Here is a 27,103-nt window from a genome sequence, read left to right on the forward strand (position 1 = left end):
TCAAACAATTCATACCCAATTCTCACCAACCCATTTTCTCATTTCTCCAAAACTAATCTCTAACCCTATTATTTAAAATGGCGGATGCAATACCCTTGTTTTTTTCCAACAGATAGTAGCATAATTTTTTCCAAAATCTCATCGAGCAAGCAGAACTACAAGACACGGACATATGTAGCAAAAAACGATATGTTCGTCGTGATCGTGAGAGTGGCCACGAAACCCTTATGGCAGATTATTTTGTCGAGGACCCGAAATACAACGATGATATTTTTCGTCATAGGTTTTGTATGTTAAAACGTTTGTTTTTAAAATGTGAGCGACGTGGAAGCGAATAACTCGTGGTTTGAAGAGAGCGTGGATGCGAGAATGAAGAAGGGTTTTACACCGTTGCAAAAAGTTACATCGATGATTAAACAACTTGCAACCGGTAACCCTCCAGACGAGAACACGACGAGTATTTACATATGGTACGAAAGGACTTCCCGCGAGTGTCTAGAATATTTCTTCGAAACGGTATGTAAAATATATGCTCCCGAGTTCTTACGTAGACCAACAAACCACGACATGGCGCTTTTGTACCAAGCTCATGAGGAGAAACCTCACCTTCTCGATATGGTCAGTAGCCTTGATTGCACTCATTTCGTTTGGAGAATGTGTCCCACAGAGTTTCGGGGCCAATATATGAGAGGTGATCATCAATACCCGACAGTTATACTCGAAGCGGTGGCCTATCAAGATTTGTGGATTTGGCATGCTTTTTGCCGTCCTCCAGGTGCACAAAACGACGTTAATGTGCCTCAGCAATCTCCATTATTTCTTACTAAACAAAATGGAACTGCGCCAAAATGTCCATTTTATGTTAACAACCACTTATACAAACGTGGTTATTATCTCGTGGATGGAATCTACCCTACATGGTCCGTGTTTGTCAAATCATTTCCATATCCTCACCTACTAGACGAAAAGAAGTTCAAGAAGCAACACGAGGCGGCAAGAAAAAACGTGGAACGGAATTTTGGTGTTTTAAAGTCAAAATGGGGTATAATGAATCGGCCAATGCGTGCTAAGACTGTGAAAAAAACTTAGGTATGTGGTGTATAGTGCATTATTTTACAAAACATGATTTTAAACGACGACGAAAATGCAATAGCACCGGTACACATTCAGGATCCTCTAGTCGAGCCCGCTCTCGATGACAGTGTGTTAAACGAACTTATGGATGAAGATACGCATTGGAGACTAAAACATGATCTCGTGGAGCATCTCGGAAGACTAGATTTACCCCACCTATTGGTGGAATCCGACGAAGAGTAGTATTTTTATTTAGTTTAATATATTTTAATTAAACGTAATTTTAATTATTTTTAAATTAATGTAATGTTTTTTTAATTATTGTACTTTTATTTGTTAAAAATATGTTTTATTTGTTAAAATATGTTTTATTTATTAATATTAATGCTAATTTATAAAAAAAAATAGTTTACCTCTACCCAAGATAGGTGACCACCACTTATGTTTTTGGGTAAAAAAGGACTTAGAGAGGTGAGTTGACATGATATGACAATAGATGATCGGATGGGTGGAAAATGTACCTCTTCCCGTTAGGTGAACAGCTCTTACACCCTTACAAGAAATTAACAAAAAAAAAAAAAAAAAGACAGTGTTAAGAGGTTAGACTTTAATTGGTATGAACAATAATAGATAGTGTTAGAGGTTGTACTCTAATTGGTATGAACAATAAACTACTGGACCAAAAAAACAATAAAAAGGACTGAAAAAATATTTGTGCGAAACTGCATGAACTAAAATGGATATTTACTCTAAGATTAACTAAGGATACATAAGTTGTTATTACTTGGTCGTTTTTCTTGATTAACTCTATTTGGTTTATTTTCTAATTTATATTCAACATGACAATCTCATGGACGATATGAAACTAATTCAAATATCTGTTTGTATTACTCTCCAAAATGTTGGTTAATTCATGGTTGTTATAGTTATCATATATACTGATCAAATTAAAGATTATATTAAATTAACTGAAGCAAAAAAGCTTAATTATTTTTAGGGAGAATGTAACTAATAATATAAAAAAAATGAATTAGTGATAACACGTGGGTTAAATTCTCGACAAACTTATATAAAAAGCAGGAGAATACACAACAACTTTTTCGATATTATTTATACATATATTAGTGAATAATAATACCATGTTTCCTGTCACATGTTTATGTAATGTTGCCAGAATTTACGTAGTTTTGTGTTTGTAATCTTTACACTATGAAAAGGTAAGATATATTTTATGTAATTGATTATAACAGGTTCATGTCTCGAAATACTTATTTTAACAGTTTATGTGACCAAACTTTTAGAACGAACTATAATCTACATCCACACTAGTTAAAAATGTTAAAAAATTTAAATAATAATTTCTAGTAGTTAAAAATGTTAAAAATTTAAAGAATAATTTTTAGCAAAAATAGATTTAACAAAATGTATGTTTCTAATTCGTGATAGCTCTCAACATCTCAAATTTGAATAAAAAAGACAAAAAGTGTTGTCAAAAACATAAAAACAAGCACATGATGTAGATAAAATGTTAATGGTGGCACAATGAGATAAGCTAAGCTTTTAGTGGCGTTTTGCCAAACTGATGTGTAGGAATACTAACCATTCCAATATTGGTTGTGTTTGTGTTTGTGTTTGCTTAAAACTGGGCCAACTGCAAAGTGTAAGCTATTTGTTTTACACTTATACTTTCGCCATATTAAGTTTTGTATAGCAAAACGCTTGTATTCTAGCCATCTAGTGATATCAAGGTTTACGCATGGTTGTTTCTGCGTAAGTGATTGACGGTTCTTATTTTATGGTAGACAAAATGTTTGGCTTTAGAAATAGAACTAGAAAAGTGACCGGCGCGCTTTGCGCCGCGGGCAACGAAATTGATGTGCAATCCAGTTGTGTTTAAGCTTATTATACTTCTTTTGTCATCAAATCCAAGTAACAACTATAAATACAACGCTATATAAATAATTGTGTACCTAATAAACACATGTTGATAACAAATAATACAGTAAATGTAACCCTTGTCTCTCATTTTTAGTTTTTAAGTAGCCCGAGTACGATGTCGGGTTCCTCGGAACCCGGTTTTGACACGTTTTATTCTGTTGGAACCACTACTAGAAAACTACAACTATTCCTACCAAAATTTCATACACATTTCCTACGAACGAAAATGCTGACACTTTTCCCACGAAATTCCTACGAACAAGAAAGGGTTTTAGTTTTGTGACAAAAAAAGCAACAAAAAAGCCACAAATTGTTATGCGTAGGAAAAGTGTCAGAGATTTCCCACGGATTTCCCACAGAATTCGTTTTCATTTTAACTATTAGTCGGAAATTCGTAGGAATCGGTGTGCGTAAGAAATGTGTCGGAAATTTTCGACGGAATTCCGACGGAATTCGTTTTTATTTTAACGATTAGTAGGAAATACGTAGGAATCCAATTTATCGTAAAAAAATATTCATAATAAACAAAATTAATGATATTAAAATATAAATTTTATTATTTAATAAAAATATATGTTATTTCTAAATTGATTCCGTAGGATGTGTGTTGGAAATTCCGACAGATTACTCACGGAATGGATAATTTTTTTTTTTTGTAATATACATATATATTATTTTTTAAACATATTTATATATATCCATAGGAAATGGGTAGAAAAATACTGACACAATTCCTACGAAATTTGTTTTCATTTTAATCATTAGTAGGAAATGCGTAGGAATCCAATTTATCATAAAAAAATATTTATAATAAATAAAATTAACGATATTAAAATATAAAGTTTTATTATTTAATAAAAATATATGTTATTTCTAAATTAATTCCGTAGGAAGTGTGTCGGAAATTCTGACAGATTACTCACGGAATGTATAATTTTTTTTGTAATACGCATATATGATATTTTTAAAACAAATTTATATTTATCTGTAGGAAACGTGTAGGAAAATACTGACGCAATTCCTACGAAATATGTTTCCTTTTAACAATTCGTCATAAATCCGTAGGAAAATAATGAGTAATAGTTCCGTAGAAAAATAATGAATGTCTCAGCGGACCTTCAAGATATATTTAGGTCCAACACGGCCTATTAGGGCATGTATACTTGTAAATCTTCATTACGATATAATAGCACTCAATACAACGTGTTGTAACCCTTCAACATCGAATGTTTCATAATAAAGGCCTGAACGATCCATTAAGATATATCGAGGCTTAACATAATCTATTAGGGCATGTATGACTTGTAATTGTTCGTTGCGATATAATATCACTCAATACAACGTGGTATAACCCTTCAACGTCGAATGTTACATTATAAAGGCCTTAATTGGACCATTAAGATATATCAAGGCCCACATGGTCTGTTAGGGATTGTATGACTTGTTAGTGTCCATTACGATACAAGATAACTCAACATGACATAATATAACCCTCCAACATCGAATGTTACATAATAAAGACCTTAACGGACCATTAAGATATATCAAGGCCCAACATGCTCTATTAGGGCATATATGACTTGTAATATTTTGTTATGATATAATAGCATTCAATACAATGTGATGTAATTAATCAACATCGAATGTTACATAATGAAGGTCTTAATGGGCTTTTAAGATATATCAAGGCCCAACATGATTTATTAGGGCATGTATGACTTGTAAATCTTCGTTATGATATAATAGTACTTAATACAACGTGTTGTAACCCTTAATGTCACAACCCCCGATCCCTATCTCCCGGGAACGGGCGGCCGTGAGCCAGTTTCGGTGGTATCACATTTATTTATCCAAATTTGGCAGCAGAAATTTTCATCAAGACCGTAGTTAGGAAATATTTAATCAGAGTAAACCACCATGTTTTATAATATTAAACATATGGGTAAAACCCAAATTTTCAATACACACATTTCATAGGAATAAATCCTATTTATTTATTAAAAAGCATCTCTTTTATTCTTAGGTAACTTTATTGCCACTTTTCCAAGCCTTCAGTGCTGTCCAGCTGGCTTCTATTTGGTTTTCACATATTGTTACCTGAAACGCGTTTTAAAAACATTTTGTCAGTGGGAAATACTGGTGAGTGAATCCCAGTTTAATCAAGTTTAATTAAAAATTCACAGTGAACAGTATTGAGGGCGCATCCGCAATTACATTTGTTTCCAAGTTATATCAATTACCACCACACGGTAATGTCGTTCCGACTTATGGTCATGTTACTCCTTTACCAGGTGGTAACAAATTTTGTATACAAAACCCCAAATTTACCGACTGTAATTGTATTCTTACAAATACTCAATAACTGTTATTAGCATGGAAATTTAAGGTTTTGTAAAAACAGTTAACAAAAAGTGGATCAACTCACATTGCTGTCTTAGGTGATTCTTTAGGGTTTCCTGGTGAATATCTATAATTTACACAAATGCACGTGTGTTAGTATAATAACCCATTTTAACATTAGTAATACCCTCCCCGAGACGGCATTCCAACGACTACGTCGGGCAGAACCACGACAGCCGTTACGGAACCCTAGATCAATCGGGCAGCGTATCTAATATGTCTCCAGGGGTTATAATACTTACATCGTAGCAGAACCTCGCTATTTTAGGGGGTATAATGCCCGCGTATAATTACTTCCTACAGAAATTGTGATTTGAGATTGAGAATGTGAGCGACGGAAAACGAACACTGATGCGATCTATTTATAGTTGTGAAATTGGACTTCCTCGCGGCCCGCGTCAAATAAGGCCAGACTCTACGCGGCCCGCGTCAACATGCGGTCAATGCGTAGCTTGGCCCGATCATCGCATAGACTCGCCACGCATCGGACACGTGGCCACACCGGGCTGTGCCAGATTTTAGGACGCTCGCGGCCCGCTTTAACTTAAACAAATCTTGTACGCGGCCCGCTTTAACTTAAGATTTTGGCGAAGTCTGGTTATACCCTTACACGGCCCGCGTTAAGTTGAGGTGAGGCCCTACGCGGCCCGCCTTAGCTTAATAATTATTGTTTTTAATTTATTTTATATATTATATTCTAATTTGGGCTCGGTTTTCACATACGGGGTGCATATAAAGACATATTGATATATTTAAAGATATAGTAGGGTGTCAGAAATATTATGAGGGTGTCGGTTTTACCGAGTGTTGTTATACTTAAACATCAAATGTTTCAAATTAAAGGCCTGAACGAGCCATTAAGATATATATCGAGGCTTAACACAGTCTATTAGGGCATGTATGACTTGTAATTGTTCGTTACAATATAATATCACTCAATACAACGTGGTATAACCCTTCAACGTCGAATTTTGCATAATAAAGGCACTAATCGGGCCATTAAGATATATCAAGGCCCACACGGTCTATTAGGGCTTGTATGACCTGTTAGTGTCGAATTTTACATAATTTTTAGGGCATTTGACCCTAAAACAATATTCTACGACAACTTACGACAATCGGATTCGAAAACAGGCTTCGTAAACGTATCGGGCCACGAAAAACGGGCTTGTGGGCCTGGGCCCAAGCTCACTTAAAATCTAGGTATATATAGAAAATCAACGGCTGAGAGGTGTCGTTTTTCTCTCGGCTTGTGGGCCTGGGCCCAAGCTCACTTAAAATCGTAAACGTATCGGGCTCCTCTATTTCTCTCGGCTCTAGAGGTCCTCCGGCGAACAGACACAATCAGCGGCTGAGAGGTCTCATTGCCGCTGATGTGATAAGATGAGGATGATGGTGACAGACGGAGGAGCCGTCGAAGCCGGCAACCGCAGCCGCACCGACAACGGTGACTGTGAACAGAGGCATCAATGGTTGAAACCGTGGATGATGGCTGAAAAAAAAAGTGGTGGTTCCGTTTGGGCACTTGCAATAACTGAAGTGGTGGTGGTGGAACCTCGGGGCGGCAACGACAGCAGATGGACAGTTGCAGCGCACACACACACACACCCTATCGTCTCTCGGTCAGTATTTGGTTGATGTTGTGCCTTTGTGTTTTCTAAATGTTAACTGTTGATATTAGACAATCATAAGGTTCGAAAGATTGTGTGAAATTGTTTGAAATTGTTGAAAAGAATGATTATTGGCTGTTGATGTAATATATGTAGTGTTAATAGCTGATGCTCAGGATGACGATATGATAATTGCCATACATTTAAGCTGGATAATTAAATGTTGAGTTCTGACGAAAGTTGTGATGATGATGTTTAATCTGAATATTAAGTTGCGAAATTGTTAGACCGCCCGTAATGGTGCGTGTTTTATAAAAAAATTTATACGAAAACGCCCAATCATGCCCCGACTCCAATATAATGATAAGAAATCTGTGTTGTTAAATCACTTGAACGATATAGATGACACCAGTAAATTTCTATTTGATTTAATTGGGGAACCGCACACTTATAAAATATATGGCTTGACCACTTCTGCATGACCGCACACTTGAGGAGGCCGCACACTCCAGTGTGTGCCGCACACCCTCATGTGTGCCTCGCGGTAGTACTCCGTGTGTGGATTTTGAGGGTGTGACACTAATTATCCTTGTTTCTTGCTATAAACTTTTGAGGCATACATATTACAGAACCTATACAAATATAAACCAAAATAGAGCACATTGGGTAATAGCATGTTTGAGATAAGTATAGATTGGAATGGTTTTTACATAGTTATTTTTAACAGGTAGCTACAGTCCTGGATCAAGTCGTGGAAACACTCTCTCATGACAATAGTTCAGATCACCGGCCGAAGACCCCAGCTCCAAAATCCAGTACAATCTTGTCTTCTTATCCATTGCCAGTTGGCAGTCATGCAGCCACCCCTGTTGCTACTGCTGCTTCTTCAATCCTTACAGGTAATGCGCTTTTAAAGATAGAAAACAATTTGATACTGATATGTTATCTTGGATACTAATTTTAAGTTGTTAAAACTCTACATGCTATATTAAAGAATTCCACCGAAGCTGCAAAGGATTCGCGTGTGCTGGATTTTGGAGGAGCATCGATTAGCATTCATTAGTGAGTAATGGCGATTTTGTAATTTAAATGTGCTTCGAATAATTTTTATTTGTTTTTGTTAAACTTATGTTCCGAATCATATTTATCATTATGCATTTTTCAGCACGAAAAAGCAAGTATTTTTTGTTTTTTTTTAATTTTTTAATTATATCCGTAGGAAACATGTAGGAAAAAGAATAAACAGGTTTCGTCACATTATGTTGGAATGTGTAGGAAACAAAGATAAATTCGTAGGAAATGCGTGGGAAAAAATAATACATTTTGTTGGAATTGTGTAGGAAAAAACTATTTTTGTAGAAATTGTGTAGGAATCAAGAACACATTTCATTGGAACTGTGTAGGAAAAAAATATTTCCGTAGGAACTATGTAGGAAAAACGAATACATTCCGTTGGAATTGTGTAGGAAGAAAAAAAATTTCCGTAGGAATTGTGTAAGAAAATTAAAATATATAAAATAAATATAATGAATATAAATATAATTGATTTAACACAAATTTTTTAAAAATAAATATTCCGTGGGAAATGCGTCGGAAAGTTAAGAAAATTAATTCCGTGAGAAATAAGTAGGAGAATTCTAACCAAACATTTGTGTGGGAAATGAGTAGGAGAATCCGTAGGAAATGCGTCAGAAAAAAATTACCCACGAGCATAATTCCCACAACCCATTTTCGTGGGAAATCCGTGGGTAAACGCAGTTACCCACGGATTTCCCACGGAAATTGACGTAGGAATAGCAGCAGTTTTCTAGTAGTGAACCAAAAGGCGACACACTGCCTCTTGGCTGCGTACTGTGCCATCGAAGGTTATTGTTTAGAATGGCCAACTCTCTCAACTATTGCCTTTTGTACAGATCCTGAGATTCATCCTGTAATTCAAAGTAGCGTGTTTATAAATAGCTGAAACCAACCAAACCATCTTTATGGGTTGGTCATCCGGTAAGATATCTATACGGTACCATCCACGATTTAAGGTTGGTTTGGCATGTCCGACCGACCCAACAAACCCAACCGTTTTCCTTTGCTAGTTTCTTTTTTCCAAATCCTTTAGGCTAATTTTGTCGGTCTGGGCAACCCAACCAACCCAGCCGTCTCAGCTTATACATTTCAGGCCCAGGTCGTATTTTCATGGCTGCAGTTCTGGTTGCTTGCTTTCAAGCATCACAGTTGCCACGCCAAAAAATACATCATCATCGCCTCACAATACACTTGTTAAGCATGAGGTACAACAAGATAAAACACACATATGTTAACAAACACCCATAACCAAAGTTCGGGTAACCATCATAGCAAGTTAACCATCAAAGCATTTCACCAAACAACTGGCATGCACACCTCGTTTTAACATACTTGAACTTCATACCCACAACCAAGGCTCAGGAAACCATCATAGCCACTTAAGCGTCAAGAGTCTCGGAGCCATAGAAAGGGTATCACTATTTTTACAATGTTTTCCACCAAATCACAAAAACAGAAACCATAAAAAAAACATCTCCGACGAACATTAAGTCATCTTCGTCGATTTTAACGCCTCACCATAACCAGAAAAACAAAAGGCATCAACGGTGCCTATGGTTGTGACTCCCAAAAAGTAGAAAATTAGGTACAACCAATAAATGCAATAGTACAAACATAACATCCAAAAGCAACCAACAAAACATGAAGTACAAGACCACAAAGCCAAACCATGTTAACCACTCGCATCCTCAGCAGTCAACAGACTCACGACAGACACCACACGTCTTCACTGGACGTCGCTGTAACCGACGGAGACTAAAGGTCATGGTAGTGGTGAAGACCAACAGTGGCTGTAGTGGTGTCTCCCAAAAATTAGAAAGTCAATCAAGAAACAAAAGCCCAACCCGCCCATACCCCCAAATGTTTCACTCATCTATCTCTCTCTCTCTTTCTCTCTCTCTCTCTCTTTTCTTTGTCGGTGTTGCTCATTGGAAACCAACAACCTCCTCATACCTTGCCCCATCGGTTGCACACCTCCATCACTTGCAATTATAACACCACACCAAACGCAGTGTATTCCCTTTCTTTCTATAGCGTTCTTTACATCCTCTTACGATTCCTTCAACTAGCACGTTGGTTGGCCAACGTCAAACCATCAACATATCTATCCCTTATTCCCTCCTATTTCCCTGACAACTAAAACCGAATTTAACTGAATCAGATGTTTAACAATTTCAACAACCAAACTTTAGGTGGTGCATGCTTATATCACAAACCACTAGTAAAGTATGACTTATGATAACTAACTAGAAAAACTAAAGTGTAAAATGTCAAATGATGATATATGGATACTATATGATGGAATTTTATCTTAAATCAATAAATTTGAATGGTTGCTTGGTTCAAACAATTATATATATATATATATATATATATATATATATAGGGTGGGGTTCTAGAGTGAACACTAGTGTATTTGTGAACTGAGTGAACAAATCCTGACCATTGATCTACACACGTGTATGGCCAGGATCTCATCATCAAATCGTAAATTACACTAGTGTATTTCAACATCAAATCCTGGCCATTGATCTACACACGTGTATAGCCAGGATTAGTTCACTCAGTTCGCAAGCTACACTAGAGTTCACTCTTGAACCTAATCCTATATATATAGGGTCAGGAATTAGGGAAAACGGTGAAAAGTGTGAGAACGGTGAGAACGATTTTGGTGTTGAGATGTGGCATTGATGCAAACATGAAAATACCTAGTTAAAAACGCCATAAAACACCCAGTTCAGAAAAACACCATGAAAAACTCAGTTGAAAACGCCATAAAACACTCAGTTCAGAAAAACGCCATGAAAATACCTATTTAGAACGCCATAAAAACACCTAGTTCAGAAAAACGCCATGAAAATACCTAGTTAAAAACGCCATAAAACACACAGTTCAGAAAAACGCCATAAAAAACCCAGTTCATTTTTTCAAAAAGTATATAAATAGTATACACGTTAGAAGGATAAAAAACGCTGAGTTTTATGGTGTAATTTTTTTAGAAAAATAATCACGTATGAAAAAGTTATTGGCGTTTAAATATGATGGGGGGAAATGGCATGTGATTAGCATGTGCACCCTTGTTTGGATCTTCCAATTTTACCCCTCCTGGTAGTTATAAGGTTCCCATTATTTACAAAAAATGCCACCGCATCATCTTAGCCACAAATCACAAAGATCTTATGGCTGAAAATCGTTCTCACTGTTCTCACACTTCAAATCGTTTTCTCTTGATCTCATTCCTATATATATATATATAGGTAGAGGTTCCTGTAAAAAAAAAGGTTTTTTGTGAGAAAGGTAAGAAAGAATCTACACCATTAGATCTTTGATCTAATGGTTGATAATGGCAAAATTGTAAATAATGTTTACCATTAATCATATTAATTTTCTAGATTAAGGGTATATAGGTAAATTTAACATTAAATTAAGAGACTAACATTAATGCACATGTAACTTCCCCCCATCTTTTTTAAACGTCAATAACTTTTTATATGTAACTTTTTAAAAAAAAATTACACCATAATAACGAGCGTTTTTTTATCTTTAATATGAGTACCATATAGCTATATTTATATAGAGAAAAAAATATGTTTCGATCAGATGTTTAGTCCATGAATGGTGTTATATACTTGTTGAATGGTGTTATATACTTGCTGAATGGTGTTTATAGAGATCTTTTAAAAAAAATCCAGTTCCTATAATTAAGGTGACGGTTATGGGAAGTTTTTAATTAATTGAATTAATGATAAAATTACTTGTTTACCCTTTTGAATTAATTTAGATTTAGGACACATGTCATCTCCACAATATTTCTCACCTTTCTCACACTTTTAACTTTTTTTACAATAACCTTACCCCACACACATATATATATATATATATATATATATAACAACTAAAAACGAAATAAAATGTAACAAATACAAGGAAAATGGTGGCGTGGTGTTGCGACCCAACACACTGGAAATTACCAACACACAGCAGCCACTACCAGTGTCACTTGCGTTTTTGGCCAGCAGGGTTAGCTAACTAGAATGTTGTGTTTTAATTTTATTATTATTGCGGCGGAAGAAACCTGATTTTAATTAATAAAATTTAAATGAAAACATAGGTAGTGTTTGTAAAAAAATAATAATATTTTTCAGTAGGTACTAAAAAAGAAAAATTATATCATGTATTTAGTTTTTTTAAAAAAACTAACAAACATAAATTATAAAAGGAAAATAAACTATTGAGGTGAAAATTATTTATTGTGTAAACGGCCAATTAAAACTTTAAAATGATAAGATAAATCATAATATTGTAAGCGATATGAGTTATTATACTTATTTTAATTATTAGTATAATTACCAAGTTTAAAAATGTAGTTTTTCACATTTCAAAATGGTTTTGCACTACCCATGGCATTATAGTCTAGTGGTATCTTGGTGGTGGGATAAGGTTTATGACCATTAGGTCATGGGTTCGATTCCCACAAAGGGGGTTTTTCCCAGATTTATTGGGTTTCCTCCTGAATTGGTGTATAGACATTATTGTCTAGTGGAGATGGATATGATCGGGTGATTCTGTTGGTGGCACGATGATACTCCAATGGTCCGTCAATGATCCAAATTTGTCGTTAAAAAAAAATGGTTTTGCACTCTAGCATTTGTCACATCATGATTATTTTTTTATTTTTTTTCCTATTTATGTTTTTTTTCCTCTTTCTATCCTCGACCTTCACCATTGTTACTTACACCCTTTTGGCAATATAAATAATTTGTAAAATGTTATTTTGATTTCTCAAGTTTTACGTGCTTATTTTTATGTAAGTGGGTCAATTATAATACATTTTTGTGTTTGTTTTATGTATGTTTTTAGTAGATCTACATGTTGTCAATGCGTTGGTCTACGTTTTGTTAAACACGAGCCTGGTCAAATATAATACGTTTCACTAGGTGGTATAAATTAGAGTTATTTTACCTTTTAATGTCGCCACAATGTACAATACCAGTCTTTAACTTAAAAAAATTATATATTTTCTTACATGTTTTTTTAACTACGTTAGGTATAGATTCAAGTTGGTGTACGTTTTCTCATAAATTTTGTTAGATATTTAGTCGGGTCAAGTATAATACGTTTTCACTAGGCGATATAAGTTGTCTCATTCTTTAACTTGAAAAAAATCTTCATGCTTTTTTAGTACGTTTCGGTACAAATCCAAGTCGGTTTACGTTTGACGTAAGTTTTTCCTAGTAAGGAATCATGTCAAATATAATATGTGTTCATGCTTGATGTAGGTTTCGTTCGCAAACGAATCTGGTTAAAATAACTGATGGTACATATTCGGGTTAATTTAAGTTTTGATGCCGCCGCAACGCGCGACGCTTCATAATACTAGTTAATAATAAAAATGTTTGTTCTATTCTCACAGCACTAAATTCTTATTTCCATATTCTTTTCACTCTATCTCTCCATATATCTATGTGTGTGTATATATATATAGATTGAGAGAAAGAAAGAGGAGGGGTGTGCGAATATTAACACCCTAATAAAATTGAAAAGGCGTGTAAATTATGTTATAACTAGATTTAAGTTCCCCCGGCGTTGCGGCGGGGGCGTAGAACTATGCCAAATAGTACTAATGCCATACCACCGTCAGCGACTACCAACACTGAGTCAATCCAGGACCCGCGCGTTACGACAAACTTGTCAAACGAAAAAAATAAATGTAAAACATTGAACCACACATACATGTTGTATCGTGTTAACTCGCATAATTTTGCACGAAACAAAAAAAAAAACGTTAAACGACACACGCACGTCGCGCCGTCTTAACTCGCAAAATTTAGAACGAAACGTAAAACGAAAATTTGCGAAAGATGAAAAGTATAGGGACCAAGTTGAAGGTAAAATATTGTGAGGTTAAATTGAAAATAATAAAACTTTTGAGTTAAAAATGAAAAAAAAAACAATTTATATGTGTTAAAATTACAAAACATAAAAAGCTTTTGGGTTAAAGTTAAAAAATCAACTTTTTTTTTGAAAACCCTCCAAAACATAAATTACAACACCTTATGCACAAAATTGTTGCTAATTTATGGAGTGTAAATTTACAAATAAAACAACACAACTTTGAATGGATCAAACCGATTGAATTTGGTAAGATAATGAAACCATTATTTGATTAGGGTACAACCACTTAAGCACAATTTACAACCATACATGCATACAAAACAAATTGAATTTGGTTAGATAATGAAACCATTATTTGATTAAGGTACAACAACTTAAGCACAATTTACAAAAATGTTACAAAATAATAATATATAAATAAATTAGATAATGAACAACAATTTAAGCACAATGTACAACTATTTTGATTAAGATACAATAATTTAAGCACAATGTACAACTATAAATGCATACTTTTGTTACAAAATAATAATAACTAGAATTACGACCCGCCGCAATGCGGCGGGGATTCTTTAGTTATAACTAAGTCGATTTAGGACCCGCACATTATGTTGAACCTGTCAAACGCGAAAAAATAGACGATGTAAAAACGTTCACCCACACACGCACGTTGCGTCGTGTTAAGTCGCGAAGTTTAGAACGAAGCGTAAAAACGCTAAACCAAAGACGCACGTTGCGATGTGCTAAGTCACAAAATTTAGAACGAAACATAAAGCGAAAAATTTGCGGAAAATGAAAACTATAAAGGACCAAAGTTGAAAGTAAAAAAGTTGTGAGACTAGATTGTAAAAGATAAAAAGTTTTGGGTTAAAGTAAAAAAAAACAAATAGTTTTGGGTTAAAAGTAATTTATGAAATACTTTTGGGTGAAAAGTAAAAAATTATTTTTTTTGAAAAACCCTCAAAACCAAGGTTACAACAACCATATGCATAACCATTTTTTATTTGAAAAACCGCCAGGGGTGTAAAACTGTGTCAAATAGCATCAATGCCACATTACCGCAACGACCACCAACACTGAAGTTACGACGGAAATTAGACCGAAACTCTAAACATGGAAGTTAATAACTAAGTCGAACTTGTCAAACGGGGAAATAACAGACGATGTAAAAACGTTGAACCACACACGCACGTTACATTGTGTTAACTCACAAAGTTTAGAACGAAACGTAAAAACGTTGCGATGTTTTAACCAGCAAAATTTAGAACGAAGCATAAAGCGAAAAATTAGCAAAAAATGAAAACTATACAAGACTAAAGTTGAAAGTAAAAAAAAAAAAGTTTTGAGAGTAGATCGTAAAAAATAAAAAATTTTGGGTTAAAAGTATAAAAAACAAATAGTTATGGGTTAAAAGTAATTTTACAAATACCTTTGGGTGAAAAGTAGGAAATTCAATTTTTTTTTTGAAAAACTCCCAAAGCATTGAGTACAAGATATATATGCACAAATAGGTTGCTAATTTATAGTGTTTTAATAATAATAATAATAGTATATAAATGTACAACTATTTTGATTAAGATACAATAATTTAAGCACAATGTACAACTATAAATGCATACTTTTGTTACAAAATAATAATAGTATATAAATATAAATAATATATTAAAATATGAATATTATTCTTTAGGAATATATGTAGAGTGGAGTAGTTGAGACCTTCTAGAACAAAATGCAAGACAAGCTTATTGTTTGGATAAACTTTAGGGTTTATTCGGTTAAAACTTCTCACTCAATGTATTTTGCACCCTCTCCAAATTAATATTATTTTGTCTTATTAGTCTACTAGATTATTACCCCGCGTGTATCACACGGGTTAAAAAAATGTTATTTTACATACCAAATAATAAAACAATATATCTTTAAAAACCTCATTTATTACACGTGTTGAATAAATGTAATTTTATAGATTAAATAATAAAAAATATTATATTTTTAAGAACCTCGCGTATTGTAATTTATATACCAAATAATAAAAAAGTTAAATCTTTAAAAACTCTATGTATTACACGAGTTGAATAAATGTAATTTTAGATTAATAATATATTAAATAAATATAATTTTGGATTAATTGTGTATTAAATAAATATAATTTTGTATAAAGTCTTATATATAAATTTTAAGTAATCAATATATTTGATAAATAATAAAAATACTAATAATAGTAAAAAATCTAATTTATATACTAAATAATAAATATAAAAGAAAGGCGGAAAACCCCCAAAATATGTGCCTCCAATGAATGACACGTGTCAAATATTGGTTTCTTTAACTATATAGTATAGCTATAGATATACATTTTCACATCATCGGTTGTTTCAATCGATAACATAATTTGTTTTCATATCATGGATCCATAACCAACGCTACAAATGTGACAAACAACACTACAAAAATGGAGGTGGATATGAAATACCGAGTATAAAGTTAACCGAATAGAGTATAAAGAAATTGAACTAAAGTAGAGTATATTGTCTAAATATGGAGTAAAGTGAAATAACAAAGTAAAGTGTGCATGGTCTAAATATGGAAGAGTAAAATAAGTCGTTTTATACTTAAGATTTATGAATATATAAAACTCACTGAAATTAAACTAATAATATTTATCCATAAGATATTAAACTAATAATATTTAATTGAAGGGTTATTTATAACATAATATATTAAACTAAATAATATTTAGTAGGATGATTATCTATAATTAATTTTAAAAGATTAAACTAAAATAATAATTATCTGTAAGAGATGGCCTAATATAATGACAAGTGTCTCTAAAGTGGTTTCTTTTATTATATAGTATAGATTTACTATTTTGGTTAGTTATAAATTTTAATAATTTTACTTGGCTTATTAGTTTATTTACTATTTTGGTTAGTTATAAAATTTAATAATTTTACTTACTTGCAACTGATCAAATCACCTACCTTAGCTAATACATCTTAAAATAATCAATGTATATTTGAAATTAAGTCTATTATTATTATTATTATTATTATTATTATTATTATTATTATTATTATTATTATTATTATTATTAGCGATGTCGTTAATGGAATCGGTCCGGACACCAGGTTTACAGTTTCAGGGGTTGAGTATAGACGCGGGTATTATCTTGCTGACGGAATATATCCGTCTTGGGCTACAATTGTCAAGACTATTTCATTTCCCGAGGACGAAAAAAGAAAAAAATTCGCCAAGCGTCAAGAAGCTGCAAGAAAAGACATCGAACGTTGTTTTGGTGTTTTAAAAAAAAATGGGCCATCCTTGAACAACCGGCACGTGCGTTCACACCGAAGAGGTTGCGCCTTTGTATGTACGCTTGCCTTTTGCTCCATAACATGATTATTGAAGCCGAAGGTCGGGCGATTTGTGAGTATGATGAGAATGCATCTTACGGGAATACTGTCCCGGTAGATCCGACGCAAAAGGATTTAAACTCGTTCGCGCTAACCAACGACTTCACGCATGCAAACCTTCAACAGGATCTGGTAGAACATATATGGAACAACGTAAACATCGGGGACGGTGACGGAGACGAAGACGAAGACGAGTAGTGTAATTTTTTATTTTCAGGAAATGTAATTTTTTTTCGGAAATGTTTTTTTCTTTATTTTTAGGAAATGTAATTTTTTTTTATGTTATGAAATGAATTTATTTATGTTGTGTTATGTTGTATTTTTTAATTTTTAGGAAATAACTTTATTTAAGTTAATAAAAAAACCTTAGGAAATTATAAAATATTAAGGTGGGGTAGCCCCATCCTCCACCCCCCCTCAAAAGTGAGGGAGACCCATCCCCCACGAGCCGGTGATGTGGCGCCTACGTGGCGGCCCATCCTCGTGGGGATGGGCCTCACCATACCCCTTAGTCTAAGACACTCAAATGAATGGACCTTCTTTTGCCACGTGTTACACATTTTTTTAGACTATGTTACATGTAACAACTAGAGGCTGCTATGAGTTACGTGATTGATATACACATATAACATATTCAAGTCGTATTTCGGCTAACACCGGTTGCAATGATTAAAATGGACGTTACATTTGTATCACCAACAAAAAAAACACAAAAATATAATAAATCTTCACATCCTAAATCACTTTCTAAATTAGATTTCTTTCATATATACTCTTGTGTATTTTATTTTCTGAACAACAATTTTGTTTGCACCAATTCGTCTTCGACGGGCTCAAATCCTTAACTTCAAAAACAAAAACACCTTATAACAAAAGCAGATAAAATGACTTATCTCAATAGATAACCCAAGAACACAATAATGTTGATAGGAGTATACATTAAAGTTTTAACATCTGAAAATGAAATTAATTCTAATTTAAGATCAATTCCTCTATTAGACTATGTCTGGTGCTCTAACGCCCTAAGTCACGCCAACATGTTGGGTCGTTAAACAACTCTTCGACTAAGTGTTATGGGGCCTAGAGTTAGACTATTAACGGCGTGAGAGGATGGGAAGATGGGGTTTACCAACTCCAAACCAATCATGCGAACACATTTTATTTATTTATTTATTTATATTTAAGGGTTTTTTACATATTTCCCTCAAACATTATTACATATTTACCCAACCATTTAATTTAATTACATATTTTCCTTTCTCATAAGAAATTACTCAACTACCCTTTTCTAATTCCTATCAAAATAAACAACTATTCAATTTTCCTGGTTGTTCACATTCGCCAAACCCTACAAACGCCCCTGGCTCTCCTTCACCTTCACTCTTCACCTTCACAAAAACGTTGCAAACATCATGACGCCAAAAACGCTGCAAACCCTACCCCACACCTTCACAAATATCACTGCCTATTTTCTGCAAACTCATAATATACAATGATTGCAATTAATATACAATGATTCAAGTGAACGATCTTAAACATATTAAAGATTAAGATTAGTGTTTAGGCATGGAAAATATGTAACTAATGTGGAAGAGTAGCAAGTAGAGGAATTGAAATATGTAAATGATATTAAAAAGGGGGAAGTGTAAATAGTAATTTAATAAGTCTACTAAGGGTAAAATAGTAATTCAGTAAGGGAAATTCTAATGAAAAGGATAAATAAGTAATATATATAGTTTAGGAAGCCGAAATATGTAATATGTATGGTTTAGAAATGGGAAATATGTAATTGATTTTAAGGGTTGGGTAAATATGTGATATGGCCTTCCAGGAGGGGAAAATATGTAAAAAAAAAAAAAAAAAAACCCTTTATTTAATTTACAAGTGAAACCATTACACATGGGAAAAGTGATGGAGAGTCCCCTGCCTATGAGAGTCACATTTTCACTTTTATTTAAACCATTACACATAGTCTTGGCTATCCTTTAAGGCCTGCCATGCGTGAAACCCTGGGCCAATCAGCATGCGTATGAACGAGCGTACCGCATATTTTTCAAGTCATTTTCGGGCTAGCATCAGTTATAATGATTACAATGCACACTTTATCAACGCCCATAACAATTCACAAAAACCTCTTGCTCGTATAATAGACCTCTTCATCCTTAAATCACTTTATTCTTATAGGATGACATTTACATAACTTCTTATGTATCACATTCAAAACACTAGGTACATTTGTATTGTGCTTTCCTTGCTATTCTTATTGTTTCACACCTACCTAAACACTAAACACTAAGATCATTATTTAGCCTAAATAAGCAAGCAAAAAAAAATACAATATCTTTATAGTTTATCCATATTAACTTGTTCTTTAAAAAAATGTTTATCCTTTTTAACTTGTTTTCTTTTTAAAATATCACACATGTGACATGACAGATAAGTATAAACTATAAAAACATAACCAAAGATAAGATGCTAAAAAATAAGAAAAAAATAAAAATTAAAAGAGCAATAATAATAATAATAAATATGATGAAAAAGGGAAGATGGAAAGTAGGACATAGAGGTACCTACCAAATCAAGCACTAACTTCAATCACAACCACTCTTTCTCTCTCTCTCCCACCAACTCCTTATTTATTTCCCCACTCAATTCCCCACCATCAATCTTCCTCCTCCTCCTTCCTCTTTCTTCTTCTTCTTCCATTATTCCAAAACTAAACCATCTTCAAAAATGGTGAGATCACCTTGTTGTGAGAAAGACCACACCAACAAAGGCGCTTGGACCAAAGAAGAAGATGAACGTCTTGTCACCTACATCAACGCCCATGGTGAAGGCTCTTGGAGATCTTTGCCTAAGTCTGCCGGTCTGAACCGGTGTGGAAAAAGCTGTAGGCTACGGTGGATTAATTATCTCAGACCGGATCTTAAACGAGGGAATTTTACCCCACAGGAAGATCAGCTCATTGTTAGTCTCCATGCAGTTCTTGGCAATAAGTAAGACTTTATTCACTTTTGTATTCATATATATTAGTTTATACGGTTGGTTGGTTGGTTGGTTAAATGAGCCAGTGATGGAACCAGAACATTTGAGTTTCTCACTTGTTAAAACATGTGTAACAACAAGAGAGAAATCAGAACATTTTAGTCTGGTTTGTTTCTCACTTGTTAAAATATGTGTAACAATAAAAGAGAAACCAGAACATTTTAGTCAGGTTAAATGAGTAAGTGACGGAACCAGAACATTTTAGTTTCTCTCTTGTTGTTAAAACATGTGTAACAACAAAAGAGAAACCTGAACATTTAAATGAGCCAGTGGTGAAACCAGAACATTTTAGTCTCTCTTCGCCTTTTGTTGAAACAAATTCAGATTTTATATATAACAAATGTTTGTAAAACATGTGTAATTGAAAATGATTTTTTATTTTATTTTATAGTGTTTTAGAAGATATTTTAATTTGTTGTGGCCACTTAAATCTAGTGGCGGAAGCAAAACATTTTAGTTTATCTCTTATTTGTATTAAAAGGATTTTAGATTTATCTATATATAAGTGTTTGTAGAACATGTGTAACTAAAAAAGATTCTTTTTTTTTTGTTACAGATGGTCCATGATTGCATCAAGATTACCCGGGAGGACAGATAACGAGATCAAAAACTACTGGAACACACACATCAAGAGAAAACTGTCTATTAACCATCCCACACCCACTATCGTCACCAATGTCGTCAAAACCGTCCAACAAACACCCGTAGTGGAGTCGTCTAACAGTGGTAGCGGCGGCGGAGGGGGTGTGAGTAGTAGTACCACCACAAGCGGATTATCAACCGAAGAAAACACACCACCACCACCACCACCACAGGAGAACATCACACACCCTGAAATCAATCTAGAGCTAACCATCGGTCTACCAACGGTTTCGGTCCCGAAGGCCGTAGCAGTGGCGGTAGCAGCAAAGGCAGTTGCACCGCCACCGGTTTCATCGTTTTCTTTTTATCAAGAAAGTAGTAATGAATGTGGCTTGTTGTACAACAATGAGCATAGTATTAGTATATGGAGATGATAGTCTTTATTTACAATCTTGTTATTGTAAGTAGCTAATTAGCTATTAATTAAATTAAAATTAAATTAAGACAATTTTTTTTTTTTTTTTTGTGTTGAAAAAGTGTAAAAGTAATTAAGGGCAGTTAGTTGTGAGTTATTATTATTCTTGAGGGCAACAGTCACAACCTGGCCCATGTGGGCTTGGGCCGACCGTGCATGTTGGTCGACTTTAAATTACATGTATACCTAATCAAACTTCCTATTAAAGACGAATCTTGAATGATTCAATGAATGCTTGACCTGACATATGCATTTGGATAAGAAGAGACACTGTTGAGTACTTTGAAAATCTTGGTTGGTAGGTTTTCCACCAACCAATCTGTTTCATATTTAATGAGTCCTAATTTAACAAAAACCATTGTTATATTATCATTTTTTTACAAAGTTTGTACCTAAAAGAAAACTTATTACTATATTAAGACATAAAAGGGTTAGCCTGTCGGCCAGACGCTTAAAAAGCGCACACCCGAGTCAAGCAAAGTGCACGTGATTATCACTTTTAGCTTTTTTTAAACTTGTTTTAGGCGGGTTTAGACGGGTTTTAGGCTATTTTTGTCTCGGGCTCGCATAATTACCAATTTTATTCTTTTTGAACTTGTTTTAGACTAGTTCTATGCTATTTTTAGTGTTTTGAGATCGATTTAGTGTCTGTGCACCTTGTTGCACTCAAGGTGGTTTGGCTAAGCCTCGCCTGGGTCATATCCTTTGAGCCAAGCAAGGCGCACGTAATTACCAATTTTAGCTTTTTTAAACTTGTTTTAGAATTGTTCATAGGCTATTTTTAGTTGTTTCAGACCGGTTCAGTCATGTCCGTGCACCTTGTTGCGCTCAAGGTGGTTTGACTGAGCCTCACATGGGTGTATGCCCTTTTGAGGCTTTGGCTACATAAGCAAAGGCAAAAACATGAACACGAATAAATAACGCATAATCTTTTGCTCAATAGACACCGAGAGACCTGATAGACTGTTGCTATGAAGCAAAAATGATAAAGGTAGCATAATCCAGAACCTTTTATAGAAAAAATGTCGGTCTTTGAAGACGCGAGTACAACACTGCAATGCTATGTTATCCTTTTACCAAAACAAGCATAAAAATTAATCATCAGACTACCAACTAAGAAAGAATAGCCATGACATCGGAAGCACGAAGAGCAATGTAGTCTGAACCATCGGCTCCTTTGAAATCGTTCCCTGCGTATTTTGAGTAAAGAACAGTGTTTCCTGGAGACAATGGCACTCCTGTTCTGTTTCCTTCTTCATTCAAAAGGCCCGGCCCAACTGCAATCACCTGTGGTTCCAAAGCCCACAAACATGTAGTAAGGACAAGCCACAAGGTACAAGCAAAAATATAAAGATTTGTTTTTGAGTGAATTGCAAGGATTGTTCTTTATCTTTATACCCATTTGTAGGTGCTGTCCTTTATGTTTAAAATTGACGAGTTTTGTACTTTATGTTTTCAAATCATACACGTTTTGTCCTTTAGCCCTAACCCAGTTAGATTTTTCTGTCAAATCCGGTCATGTGCAATGCACATGAGGGTAAAATTGTCTTTTCACCCTATTCTTTAAAAATACATATAAAAGAAAAAAAAATATTATATATCATAACAAAACCCTCTTCTTCCCCTAATCAATCCCATTTCAAAACCCTAATTTCTCTTCAACAACCTGCAACAATTCACACCCCATTTCAACTATTTTCCAATCCCCCTTGATAACCTCCAACATTATGCACAACAATAATTCTCCATAATCCAACATTCATTCTGTAGTCCAAAGCGCTAGAATTTCTCATATATACTTCGGTTTCTTCATCAAATATGGCTGGGGAAGAAGAGGGCTTTTGTAACCACTAACCAGGTCGGCAACCTTCATAACCTCCAGGTCGGTTGCTTATATAAAATCAAAGAAGTACCAAATATGGCTGATGCGACAATAATATCATGAGATTGCTCCAACTCCACAAGATCAGATACATCGATATCGAATCCGATTTTGTAACCAGGTCGGCAACCTTCAAACCAATTTTCACTCAATTTTCTCAAAAAATGGGAACCGGGTATTTCAACCAGCCACCACCACCACCACCCACCCCTTACAACCCTCCGACAACACCATCAACCATCACAGCCCCCCTCTCTTTCTCAATCCCTCCGGCGACACCACTGTCTCCACCAGACCACTGCTCCACCTACCGCCATCAAAGTAGACGCGCCAACCACCATCATCTCCGGCGAACAAAAACAAGCAGTCGGTTTTTTTTTTCAATTTGCAAATTGGTTTGAAGGCTTGAATCGGAGGTTAATATGGGTTTTATTTGTGAGGCTGTAAATTGATGATGGTTTTTTTCAACCTGTATATTTGTGCGAATGCAGGAGATGTTTATGTCTTGGATCTCATGATATGATGCCAATTTGGGTTTTATTTGTGAAGCTGTAAATTGAGTGTGAAATTTTAGGTTTTAATGGGGATGTTAATCTGGATGATTTGGGGAAGAAGAGGGTTGTGTGTGATGAGGAGGTTGATGAGGTTTGGTGGTGGTGGGTGCTGGATGATGTGCTGCAGATGCAACCCATCGATGGGGTGAAAAACTGAAAATGGTGAAATTGAAGGGGAAGATTGGGGGATGAGAATGGTGGGATCTGTTGGAGATTTGGGGAAGAAGAGGGTTTTGTTATGATATATACTTTTTTTTCTTTTATATGTATTTTTAAAGAATAGGGTGAAAAGACAATTTTACCCTCATGTGCATAGCACATTACCAGAACAGAAAAATCTAACTGGGTTAGGGCTAAAGGACAAAACGTGTATGATTTGAAAACATAAAGTACAAAACTCGTCAATTTTAAACATAAAGGACAGCGCCTGCCAATGGGTATAAAGATAAAGGACAACCCTTGCAATTCACTCTTTGTTTTCTAAGCTTAACATGACATTGGCTAGTGGCTATTACATATTAAAGGTAATAAAGTGGACAAGTTGGTTTGTTGGGCGATGGGAAAAAATAATGGTGCACAAAAAACCGGGTTCCAGACCCGACACGGAACCAGTTCCTACCCCACCCAACCGCAGGTACAGACCAGTTCCCGACCCGGGTTTAGATAAAGGAACCGACCCGAAACCGGTTCCACCTCTACCTGGTCAAAACCTGGACCGAACCAGCCAACACCCGAAAAAACACGGCCAAATTGGTCAAAAACCCAAACGTACACGGAACCGGTTGTTGAGTTTTTTGACCAAACCTGGACCCGGTTCATACCCAGTTCCGGTCCTAAAAAACCTGTTTTGTGCACCTCTAGGTCAAAACAAGCTCGGGGAATCAATTCATTCCTAAACCCTAAACTCACTCAAACGCAAAAGGGTCGAAATAGCCACCTCCAGAACACACACGCACATACAGTCTGTGATGCAATCATTCAAGATTGCAAGTATATATAGACTATTACTCACCGTGCCAAACGAGGGTTTCTCCTTGGTTGCTTGTGTAAGCAATAATCCACCAGCAGTTGTTTCCTCGGCTTCCTCAACCTTTTATACAACAAATGTCAAACACGTGAAAATAAGCAAAACTTTTGGGACATGATAAGAATATAAAGTAAAAAAAAAGATTGCTAGAATAGGGCGTTTGGCCGTTCAGGTACCCCATTATAAAGCACGCCACTTAAATAATACTATAAGGATTCCTAACCTTGATAAGAACTCTATCATTAAGAGGCTTTAAATCCTTAACATCTTCGGTTTCAAGGATACCAACAATGTCATCCTCCTTCAGTATAAGGTGGCTTAAGCCGTTAAACTCAACCTCGGTCCCTGCATACTTGGAATATACAACTGGGGTACCAGTCTGCAATATAAGCGCATAAACATAAGGTAACATATCCATTGCTATTATCCAATACAAGTAGTTAAAGTTTAAACATGACTAATTTAATCAACTAGTTACCTGCAAACCAATGTCCACCTTCTTGTCTCCAATCGTCCTACCTTCGCCAACAGCAACAACCTCACCACCTTGAGGTTTCGTTTGTGCCGTTGATGGCAGTAGTATGCCACCTACAGTTTTCTCCTCTGCAGCCTTGATTTTTACAAGAACTCTATCACCCAATGGTTTCAACGAAGTGTACTGCAGGATGAAATGAAGACCTCACGGATCAGAAAACTCGTTAACCAAGATTAACCAAGTGCATACAACTATAGATCAGTAAAAAACACATAATTGCACAAAACAAAGGGAAAACCAAAACACAACTCTGATAGCCAGTTTGCAAATGTAGAAGTGGCAAAACAAAATGCCACCAAAGTCCAAAACAATTTCATCAATCAACCCCACTAAAACGAAACTAACAAGTTAATCAAGTGATTCATAAATGCAAATAGCAAACTTATTAGGACTATAACAAATAGTTGCCAAAGGAGACCCAGGCGCATGCCTAGGCACCAGGCGAGGCGCAAAGAAACGTCGGCCAGATTTCGACCAAATACTGAAAAATCCGTCAAACTGTAAATTGACTAAATTCCGGCCAAACTGGTCTGAAACATCCAAAATGACCCATAACCACCCTAAACTAGCCCTAAACAAGTCTAGAACATGTCTAAATCCCCTAAAAATGTTTTTTTATGCTATGCGCATTGCTTATCTCGGGCCCTCGCTTTTTAAAAGCCTTGCGCCTAGGCCAAAGGCTCACCCTTTACACCTTCACGCCACCTTGCGCTTTCCACAACCATGCTACCGCATCAAAAATTACTCAAAAGACAGAACTTCAACGAAGAACAAATAATAATATCCCAAACAAACTTACATCTAATCTACAATATCAAACTTGGCATCCTTGAAACACAAAATTATAGCAAATTTGACACAAAATGTTAAATATTGCTAAATTAATCTTGAAAATCATATAAAAGTAGTCAATTTCACATCCAACACAAAGTCAATAACAAGATTAAACAAAAACAAGAACCAGATAATGTATGACCAACTAACTTGCAGAATGAATAAAAAGGTTACAAATTTAACCTTTGGAGCAACAGTGGTTGCAGCTTTGACCACTAACCCACGGGTCGACCTAAGTGTCAAACTTCTAAAAGGCATAGACACCACAACAGATGAAGCTTTGGATGTTGAAGACCTCAAACCATCAAATGACGGAAGAAAACATGTCGATGTCAATTGAGCGGCTGCCATTTCTTAAAGCTATACAAATTCACACAAGAAGGATACGAATTCAGTCGTTTAATTGTATTCGATTGGATTGTACAATTGAAATCGTATTGTTGTAACGCAAGAACCGTGTGAAAGTGGGACTTATGTCGATTTTGAAATTGGATAGGATTCATATTACGTACCTTGAGTGAAGAGATGATGTGGTGCTGTGACTGAAGAGTGAAAACGGAAAGGATAACAAAACCCTAGACAGGATTAGGGGGTTTTATTGTTATACACGAGATGTTTCTAGAAGCTTGTCTTCTAACTTGTTTTGTTTCTATGTTTAGGGACTACTTCAAACGATCTACTTGGGGTTGTGTTGAGGGTGATATTCTTGATTAAATGGGTTATGTTCGGGTTTGTGTTGATACGTTTAAGTCTTTGAATTAA

General features: G+C 35.0%; 2 protein-coding genes across 2 annotated transcripts; one reads left to right on the top strand and one right to left on the bottom strand.

Annotated features, from left to right (window-relative positions):
• The first annotated feature begins 20,011 nt into the window (after positions 1–20,011).
• LOC110873690 (transcription factor MYB8) lies at positions 20,012–21,606 on the top strand. The gene is made up of 2 exons (XM_022122692.2): positions 20,012–20,403; positions 21,009–21,606. The coding sequence occupies exons 1-2, from the start codon at positions 20,141–20,143 to the stop codon at positions 21,466–21,468; spliced, it is 723 nt and encodes a 240-aa protein (XP_021978384.1). The 5' UTR covers positions 20,012–20,140; the 3' UTR covers positions 21,469–21,606.
• An 875-nt stretch (positions 21,607–22,481) lies between these two features.
• LOC110873700 (20 kDa chaperonin, chloroplastic) lies at positions 22,482–27,019 on the bottom strand. The gene is made up of 6 exons (XM_022122699.2): positions 26,854–27,019; positions 26,525–26,701; positions 25,451–25,630; positions 25,196–25,351; positions 24,958–25,035; positions 22,482–22,796 (listed from the first exon to the last, which is right to left on the bottom strand). The coding sequence occupies exons 2-6, from the start codon at positions 26,690–26,692 to the stop codon at positions 22,623–22,625; spliced, it is 756 nt and encodes a 251-aa protein (XP_021978391.1). The 5' UTR covers positions 26,693–26,701; positions 26,854–27,019; the 3' UTR covers positions 22,482–22,622.
• Positions 27,020–27,103: the final 84 nt, after the last annotated feature.

This window comes from Helianthus annuus, chromosome 1 (genome assembly GCF_002127325.2).
Source record: "Helianthus annuus cultivar XRQ/B chromosome 1, HanXRQr2.0-SUNRISE, whole genome shotgun sequence".
Lineage (NCBI taxonomy): Eukaryota > Viridiplantae > Streptophyta > Magnoliopsida > Asterales > Asteraceae > Helianthus > Helianthus annuus.

Coding starts and splice junctions, on each gene's coding strand:
- LOC110873690 (XM_022122692.2), top strand. CDS start 20,141: ATGGTGAGATCACCTTGTTGTGAGAAAGACCACACCAACAAAGGCGCT. Junction 20,404..21,008: donor CATGCAGTTCTTGGCAATAA/GTAAGACTTTAT, acceptor TTTTTGTTACAG/ATGGTCCATGATTGCATCAA.
- LOC110873700 (XM_022122699.2), bottom strand. CDS start 26,692: ATGGCAGCCGCTCAATTGACATCGACATGTTTTCTTCCGTCATTTGAT. Junction 25,631..26,524: donor CAACCACTGTTGCTCCAAAG/GTTAAATTTGTA, acceptor TTCATCCTGCAG/TACACTTCGTTGAAACCATT. Junction 25,352..25,450: donor AGGTGGACATTGGTTTGCAG/GTAACTAGTTGA, acceptor CTTATATTGCAG/ACTGGTACCCCAGTTGTATA.